General features: G+C 46.6%; 1 protein-coding gene across 1 annotated transcript; it reads left to right on the plus strand.

Moving 5' to 3' along the window:
- Positions 1-425: 425 nt before the first annotated feature.
- On the plus strand, positions 426-7,024 carry SOWAHC (sosondowah ankyrin repeat domain family member C). The gene has a single exon (XM_056556132.1). It carries the CDS (start codon positions 742-744, stop codon positions 2,146-2,148), a length of 1,407 nt encoding a protein of 468 aa, XP_056412107.1. The 5' UTR covers positions 426-741; the 3' UTR covers positions 2,149-7,024.
- The last annotated feature ends 2,541 nt before the right edge of the window (positions 7,025-9,565 follow it).

Raw genomic sequence — 9,565 nt, forward strand, 5'->3', positions numbered from 1 at the left:
GCCTTGTAAACTTACAGAAGGAAAAGTAAATAATTATGACCCTGCTGGAGAAAACTGAACTCAGACTTTGGCTGTCAGGCATGCTAGGAGTTGAAGTTTTGCAACAGCTGGAGACTCACTGTTCGGAAACCACTGGTCTGTACGGCTGCTACTACGTTTCTAGCTCCCTCCAAACTTTTGTGAGGCTAAGTTTCCACTTGGGTTTTTTTCTGGCAGTTTTTGGATATCTGCCACTGCAGTTTTGGAGCCAAAACCAGAAGTGTATTCAAAAGGAATAGGACATATAAAGGAAGGACTTACACTTCTCCTCCCTTATGGATCCACTTCTGACTTTGGCTCAAAAACTGCAGTGGCAGTATTCCAAAAACTGCCAGAAAAAAAACCAAGTGGGAACTTGGCCTCAGTGAGGTTAATCCAGCTTTAAATTTACACAGCTCAGCTCAAGCCATTAGCGCACACCGCTGGGGGGAGTCTGGTGATTGGCTAGACGACTCCAAGCACAGCCGAATGGCCATATGCAGCGAGCCTCCTCTTTTCTCACGCCCTGAGTGCGGTGGTACAGTCCTCTGGGTACCAGACGAGAGCGCGCAGCTATGGGCTCAGAGGAGGAGAGTGGCGGTGGTTGCTAGGAGCGGGCTTTGTTATTCGTGGTGCCCGGGCATGGCCACCCCCGCCGAGCCTCCCAGAAGGGAGGAGCTGCTGTGAACTGTTCCCCGCCACCTGTCCGAGGACCGGTCAGTCATGAGCGACCTCAGCCGGGATTCGGTTATCCGCTTCATAAGCCAGGGGGGCGGCCGTGTGTCCAACCAGCTGCTGCTGGAGCATTTCCGGCCTTTGCTGACCGCGGAGCCCCCAGGAGAGGCCCGGACCGCCGCCCGCCAGCTGTTCAAAGACACGGTGAATGAGGTGGCGAGCGTGCGGGCGGAGGAAGGGGTGAAGTACGTGTGCTTGCGAAAGAAGTACCGGAGAGCGGCAGAGACTAGTCCCGAGACCCCGGAGCCGGAGAAGGGCAGCCCGGAGCCCATTAGTAGCGGAGAGGATACCGGGGATGCCGCCAGCACACCGGAGCCGAGCGATGAGCCGCCTACAGACTCTGGGCCCGGGGAGGAGACGGGAGACGAGTCCTCAGGGAGCAGGGGGTCCCCGGGTTATGACGCTCCTCCCCGCATCTCCGTGACTTCGGAACCGGGGGATGATGCGGACACCCACAAGCCGCCCCCAGACCCCCCAGATGTCTTCCATCTCAGCGGGAGGACTCCGCGAAACAGCCGCCGAGGAGTCCGGGATCCGGTGTCCCCACAGCTGCGCCGGGGAGGCTTGCTGCTCCGGGCCGGCCTACGGGACTCTGACAGCTCGTCCCTGCACAGCTCCTCGTCTGTGTCCGGGAATGAGGAGGACGACGGGGGGACGGGCTCGTTGTCGGGGTCGGCGGCTCTGGAGCCCCTGGAGCACGCGTGGATGGTGAGCTCATGCCGGGCACGATGGGACAGTCTGCAGGAGCTGCTGATCACCGAGCCCGGCCTCATCACCCGCCGGGACTTCATCACCGGCTTCTCCTGCCTGCACTGGGCCGCCAAGCACGGGCAGCACGAGCTCCTGGCAGCACTGCTCACCCACGCCCGACAGCACCGGGTACCCGTCAACATCAACGCCCGGGCATCTGGAGGCTACACCGCCCTGCACCTGGCCGCCATGCACGGCCACCTGGACGTCATCAAGCTGCTGGTCGGGGCGTATGATGCCGATCTGGACATCCGAGACTACAGCGGCAGGAAAGCCTGGCAGTACCTGAGCCCGGACACTGCCCGTGATGTGCAGGCACTGGTGGGAGCCTTACCGACCGCGGAGGGGGAGGAGGATGGGGGCAGCTCCGGGTCGGGCCGCTGGCGGCTCTCTAGGGTTCTGCCCTCACAGCTCATCGTACACCGCCTGTCACAGCTGCCCGAGGACGAGCAGGACGGAGGGGGACGCAACAGAGCGGACATCAGCAGGAAGGGCTCCGGCCGGGGGAGACCTCGGCTCAATAAGATCAGGTTCAGGACACAGATCATCCACAGTAACCTGTCCGCCAGAGACCCCGACTACGACGACGACAGGCTGCTTAAAAGCCCCATTCGACATCGTCCCAAATCCAACGTCTTCGGCTGACACTACAAAACCTGAGGGATACAAGCTATTACCTCCTGTTATCAGCCAGGAGGGGGTTACTGATCACTCCCTGATCTCCAGCCCTGCTCCTATAAGCTGTGGACTGTCAGGGGGACCCTGCATATATGTTACTTGTAGTGCTACATGTTCCTGGGATCTGCCCTTGTGTTGGTGAGGCGCTTTCTTGCCCCGGTGTGGGAAAACCTTTCTGTGAACTTTTTCGCTAAAGTATTTTAAGAAGGTACTGTTGCCATTAGCAACCAATCAGATTTAAAGGGGTACTCAGCAGCTCAGCGTTTGGAACAAACTGTTCTGAACACTGGAGCTGGGAGCTTGTGATGTCACGTCCCACCCCCTCAATGCAAGTCTATGGGAGGGGGCGTGACGGCAGTCACGCCCCCTCCCATGGACTTGCATTGAGGGGGTGGGGTGTGATGCATGAGGGGGCGGGGCTATGACAGTTTGTTCCAAACACTGAGCTGCGGAGTACCCCTTTAAACTTTCATTTATACACATGTCTTAAAATAAAGGATTTCATTGGTTGATACGGGCAACACTGACATGAAGCAGTTTTGTGTAGGGGTGAAAAACATAGGAGTTTATTCCCCATAGTATCCATTGAGCGTAATATAAAAGCCAGATTCATACTGGTTGCTATGAAGTTTATACATAGGTTTATACTAGGTTGTCTTTATTTTTATTGACTAACATTTGATACACAACTATGTTGCACTTTTTTTGTAACAAAAATATAACCGATATGTAAGGGAGCCAAAGCTGCTGCCAGTGCTATACTACAGCAGTGCACCATTTGGTGATAGTGAAGTGGGGGGTGGGGGGGTTCATATGCCAGGTTGTTAACCCTTGTAATGGAAACCACAGGAATAGCACTTTTTGTAAATGGAACATTCCAGAAAGGACCAGCGTTTAGTATAAGGTCAGGGTCACACATCTTGGGTGCCGTGCATCATGTCTGGCTATAGAGATTCCATACAGCAGGGAAGAGACCTCGGTATAAGGGTGCGATCACATGCTGCCACTTGATGTGTATCATAGAATTACCTTTCTATCCTGAGGATCCTGTTTCCTCCATTGTATTGGTTATTTGTGTGCTTGTGTCGTGCCATAATGTGGTGATTTCACAAGGACCAGGACAACACACGAACAAGTGTCATGACTGGCAAACAAGCAGGATGATGTAAAAGGCTTGGGACATCTTCCAACCCATTTTAATTGCATCGCATGTACTTTACCAGAAAAGTTTTTTTCGAATCTCCTAACTGCTAATCTAAGTTAATCCTATTTGATTCCGATTTCTTTTGTTTTTTTTTTATTCTTAGATTATAGTTCTAAGGTAGGGTCACACTGAGTGGATCCGCAGCATATTTAACGCTGTGAGAAATCTGCCGAGCAGGAAATACACTGTATGTGCTAGGAGGTGACACAGCTTTCCCCGCTACAGCCCTGTCTCTGCAATAAGATTTGGAGGTCGGCCGTGGGCACCAGCATAACTGTGACGTGCAGCCGGCTCCTGAGCCTTATTGCAAACACAGCTCTGTGGAAGGGAAAGTCCTGTGTCGCCTCCTAGAGTATACGCAGTGTATTTAGTGCTGCTTGGCAGATTTCTCACAGTGTCAAATATGCTGCGGATCCGCTCAGAGTGACACTACCCTTACTCCGGTGGAAAACTTTATTTTATTTTTTTAAACTTAACTGGTTCCAGAAAGTTAAACAGATTTGTAAATTACTTCTATTAAAAAATCTTAATCCTTCCAGTACTTATTAGTAGGGATCGACCGATTACCGGGAAGGTAATTGCCGATAATGCACCGCGACCGACCCACCGCACCGCGTCGCACCCCCCACCACGCTTCTTCTTGCTCCTGCTGCGTCCTGCGTTACGCTGTGCGCAGTGACGTGCGCGACGTGACGTCACCGTCAATGCGCACAGTGACAGTTCAGGAGGACGCCACCGGAGCCAGATGTAGAGTGGACCCCGGGAACAGGTAGTTATAAAACCGGGGATGGGGGAGGCAATGGGGGCGGGGCGGTGGCGATGATAGGTCTCAGGACCCCCGGACAGGCAGGGGGAGAGAAGTGGGTGGCGGCGGCGGTCTATGGCACCGCAAAAGCCACTGCAGTGCATTGATTTAAAGCGCCGGCTTTAAATCAATGATCTGCAGCGGTGTCACGGGGGGATAAATAGCCGATAACTTATATCGGAATATCGGTATACGTTATCAGCTAACGGCCCTAAAAAAAAAAAAACGATATCGGTCGATCCCTACTTATTAGCTGCTGAATAATACAGAGGAAATTCTTTTCTTTTTGGAACACAGAGCTCTCTGCTGAATCACAGGCACAGTGCTCTCTGCTGACATCTCTGTCCATTTTAGGAACTGCCCAGAGCAGCATATGTTTGCTATGGGGATTTTCTCCTCCTGGACAGTTGTTAAAATGGACAGAGATGTCAGCAGAGAGCACTGTGCTCTTGATGTCAGCAGAGAGCTCTGTGTTCCAAAAAGAAAAGAATTTCCTCTGTAGTATTCAGCTAATAAGTACTGGAAGGATTTAAGATTTTTTTAATAGAAGTAATTTACAAAACTGATTTAACTTTCTGGCACCAGTTGATCGACTGCTAGGACCCCTGCTATCTCCAGCATGCAACGCCAACATGCCTCCATTTATCTCTATGGGCATGTTGACCGCCACTTTGTGCGGGGTCAACATGCCGCATTCCTGGGCAGAGCTGGCGTCCCATGCAAGACGGGGGGGGGGATTCAGGAGAGGACAGAGAAGCCACAGATTGAATCTTCGGATGAAATGAAGGCAGGAACGCACTGAGCAGCTTGGAAATAATACATCATGCCCAGCATTTCTAATGCCAAGGTGAAAGTATACACCTTTAGTAGCTGTCAAAACTCTTTTGCTGCTATCTTCCCGGCCCCCTATACACATGCACTGAAGCATGCTCTATACTGTCTCAACGTGGTCTGTCAGGGGAGAGTTGGAAAGCTTTAGCCCACATTAGTCAGTTGGTCCATCACTCTGTGTGGACAGCTTTGCACTAATGTGTATAGAGCACTTAAAGGGGTATTCCAGGCAAAACCTTTTTTTATTTATATATATCAACTGGCTCCGGAAAGTTAAACAGATTTGTAAATGACTTCTATTAAAAAATCTTAATCCTTCCAATAGTTATTAGCTTCTGAAGTTTTCTGTCTGACAGATCAATGATGAAGGTCGGGGACGGGCACGGTAGGCATCAAACTGATCAGTGTCCCCTGCACTACCAGTGAGTACCGCTGGTTAGGGGGGAGCAAGCCGACAGTTTTCCTTTAAGATGCAACAAATTATGCGGCACAAGCCTCTTAATAAATTTGATGCATTTTCCTGGTGACATTAGCTTGTAATGATAGGAAGAAAAGTTATGAGCATATATTTATATTAGCAATTGCCATATGATCTCTGTAAGTTTAATAGTGGTTATATACAGTGTATGTGTAGGAATAATCATTCTAAACTCATAGACCATTCACCTTAACAGGCCAAAATGTTATAACCAACAACTATTATTTTTATATTTTATAACTAATCTTTCAGTGACTTCATCTGTTTCCATAGGATTCCAATTTAATCGGTACATTAACCTTATGGAAAAAACATAGAAAGCTATGAAACTACTACCTCATAGAGTCCATGATAAATATTGATTTTACATAGTGTATCCCAAAATTGTAGATTATAAAAATTTCTATTCATGGAAAGATAACAAACCAAACACTATTGCACTGTAACCAGATGTGTGACCCTGGCTAAGGGGCTGGGTTCACATACTGCTTAATTTTTTTTGTGTTTTTAGGGAGAGGGGAGACAAAGACTTTTCTTGTAATATGATATATTAAAGGTATTTCACTTTAAAAAAGCCAATATTATTGATTGACAGTACTTTACACTTTTTTTTTTTTTTTTTTTGCCTTTTTTCCAGTTATTGGCTGAAAAAAAGTCTATAGATAAAATGTGGCCATATTTTTTTTTTTTTTTTTTTTTTACTGTGTGTGAACAAGGCCTTTTGGGGGAAATTGATCAAACCTTGTGGAAATGAGCAGTAAAGCAGTTGCCTATAGCAACCAATCAGATCCCAGCTTTATTTTATTTATTAAAAAACCTCTGAAAAATGAAAGCATTCTGGTTGCTATAGGCAACTAATCCCCCTGCTCCTCTGCACACAGTTTGAGAAATCTCCCCCTATGCGTCTCCATGGTGACAGATAACAATAAAAAGCTGTGTAGTCTGGTACGGCTTTTATACTATTTGATAACATCCCAAATAGGTCATCGGTACACATGGAGTAGGTGAAGGTAGCCTGACTACAGAATAAATAGTTACTATGGAGACACAGACATCTGCCTGAGAGCTGTAAACATAACATGGTAAGGTATTTTTATTTACATGTGCAAAGTTTCTTCACAATGTTAAATGCATTAGTATGTTCAAAAGTTAGTTGCAAAGGTGGACATTGGCTGTAAACATACAGTGTGAACCCGGCCCAGTAATGGTACCGAAACACTATACACTAGACTGCAGGTTACTTAAATAAACAGCACTTTGTCACAAGCTCCACGTTCATGACAAAAACAATGCTCTGGTGTCGGCCAGCTACAGGATGCATTGTCTGCATGAGGAGTTTCTATGTTGTCTCATTTGCAGGTATTGATACTAATGCTTTGTTTGTTTATTGTATAAAAGTGGGGGTTTTATACTGTACTTTGCTGACAAATTGTTATCTTTTGTTACCTCGGTAAGATGCCTCAATGCCTGATTTGCACTATTTGTCTTTTCATCTCTGTTAACTAAACACTCTGATCAACAATGAGATCCTGTCTTGTTTTTTCTAGCCTTGAAACCACCATGTTGATTCTGTGTGTGAGCGAAGTCTTTCCCACATTTTCTTCCTAGCGGGAGTGCAGCGGATGAATGAGATCTTTGTGCTCAGTGGGTTTTATAAACTTGAATGCCAGTGCACTAAGTGATCGGGTTAACCTCTTAACTGCAGGAGATGCATGGTAGGTAATGCAGGAGTAAACCATTTACTTTTAGCTGGGAATGAAGAGGTTAATGTCTCAGTCCAGCACTTGTTTCATTTCATATAATGATGGTTTGGAATAATGTACCTGATCCCCCTAGATTTCCCCGGCCATTTAGATGTTGCTATGTGAACAAACCATTTATCTCTCCTCTAGGAATCCAGTAAACAATGATGCTTCTGCTTTGCAGTTATTTGTGGTCACTCAAGCAATCCCCCCCCCCCCCTTTATTTATTATTATTTTTTTTTTTTTGGCAAGTTAGTCAAAGTGATAATTATAATGCAATAATAAAACTGTAGACAATGTAAAATTTCCTCCTATGGGAAAATTGATCAGAATAATAAAATAAATGAAGGTTCATTCAAAGGCTGTGGACACAAAAGATGATTTAATAACTGCTTCTGTGACCCAGGATCACCAACGCCATCTCCCCGCAGGTCTAGGGGCACTGCAGGCCTTTTTGCTAAATATAAAAGTACTATTTAGCCCTAGTTCAATAGCTCATATAATAACTAATATAAGAGTCTCAGAATTAGTCAAGGTCCTTCAGTTATTTAGCTGGCAGCAGATGTTCAGTATGCCTACAGCACCCCCACAGGGAAAATGAAGAATTACATGGTGTCTGTTGTAACCAATAGACTTTGTGTGTAAAGCAATAAATAAGGTCCTATAAGATGAGGCCCAGAACTAGAGATCCCCTGACAATAACAGGGTAACCGGAGAATATGGTTTCATGCAAGGAAATCCACAAATCGTGCTGAGAATTCTATTGGGAGTTTTATTTCTATGTAATTAGGCATGTCCTGATAACATTCTTTTTTTTTTTTTTTTAAGACCGAGTACTTTTATTTTAAAGGGAATTATCTGACAGCAGAGTGACCGGGTCTCTGGCGCTGCTTACCATGCTGATATGTAGGTTCTTTGTTGTGCGCAATGGAGGCGGCTGCTGTAATATGAGCCAAGATTTCTCTCTCCCATTGGGCAGAACAAAAAATTGCATTATGGGCGAGACCGGTGACCACATGGTGAGCAGCTGTAGAAACCGGGTCACCTACACTATCTACCTATAAATTCAAGTTAGTGCAGGTGACTCTGCTGTAATATTGCATTTAATAGTAGGGAGTATCCCCCTGCAGACATTAGCAGCAGCCTCCTGTAGAACGCAGCCACCCCTTGTAGACAGCAGGCACCCCCTGTAAACATTAATAGCAGCCCCCCTTGTAGACAGCAGCCCCCCTGCAGATGTTAGTAGCAGCCCTCCTTTAGACTGCAGCCCCCCTTGTAAACAGCAGGGCACCCCCTGTAAACATTAATAGCAGCCCCCCTTGTAGACAGCAGCCCCCACTCGTGTAAACAGCTCACCTGCTGCTGCCCCGTTCTCCTGTCCGCATAATGGTGCTCTATGGAGGAGCATGTGACATACGCGTCACTCTGCTTCCTCCGTAGCGTTACGCTGACCACAGTGGAGGAGGTGGAGTGACGGGAGAACGGGGCAGCAGGTATTGGATTTGGTATCGGGGACATTGAATGAGTCCCCGATACCAGGGAAATGGCTAGTATCGGCCCCGTTACCGATACTAGTATCGGTATCAGGACATCCCTATATATAATCATTTGAAGGAAGAAAAATTAATGCTTTCCATTCCGCACTGAAGACTACCTGCAGAATCTGCAGCATGTATGTTGCATGTGAACATATCCTTACAGGGTATTTGAAAACAAAGGTGGCAAAACAAGAGCCACAGGGGCACAGATTGTAAAATCTTTACCTCAGTAACGCATATATAAAGTCAGCAATAATAATTGACATTTCTTTAAATTTAAAATAAAAAACTTGTCAGCTATGAGTACCAATCTAGTTCTCTGGACACAGCTTTCACACATTGAGAGGGCTGTCTCTATTACTCAGTGCTAATGCTTTATGAATAATGCTCTGCCTAAGCAGATGAGCACTTTTTTACATTTTTATGGCATGTAGAATATTTTCTGCAAGGAATAACACACCTTAATATGTGGTTACACATAGAATGAGTCAGTCATTCCCTCCATAACACAGGTATGGCTCATTGTGTTATGTAAAGTTGGAGCTGGCATCTGACGGACTGTTCAGACACGATGAAAGCAGGTTTCCTGCAGCATGGCCATAGCCAAACAGGATACTTCTGCGCTCACACCTTATTTTGTGATTTATATGTTCCAGACAGAATTGGTTTAGTTTTCATGAGCACAGTGGGAATACTTCTTGTTTTTTTTTAAATATTGTAATAAATATCCTGGCGATCTGGATTAGAGACAGACCAGAGCACAATTATCACAATGCTGCTTGTTT

This window comes from Hyla sarda, chromosome 2 (genome assembly GCF_029499605.1).
Source record: "Hyla sarda isolate aHylSar1 chromosome 2, aHylSar1.hap1, whole genome shotgun sequence".
Classification (NCBI taxonomy): domain Eukaryota; kingdom Metazoa; phylum Chordata; class Amphibia; order Anura; family Hylidae; genus Hyla; species Hyla sarda.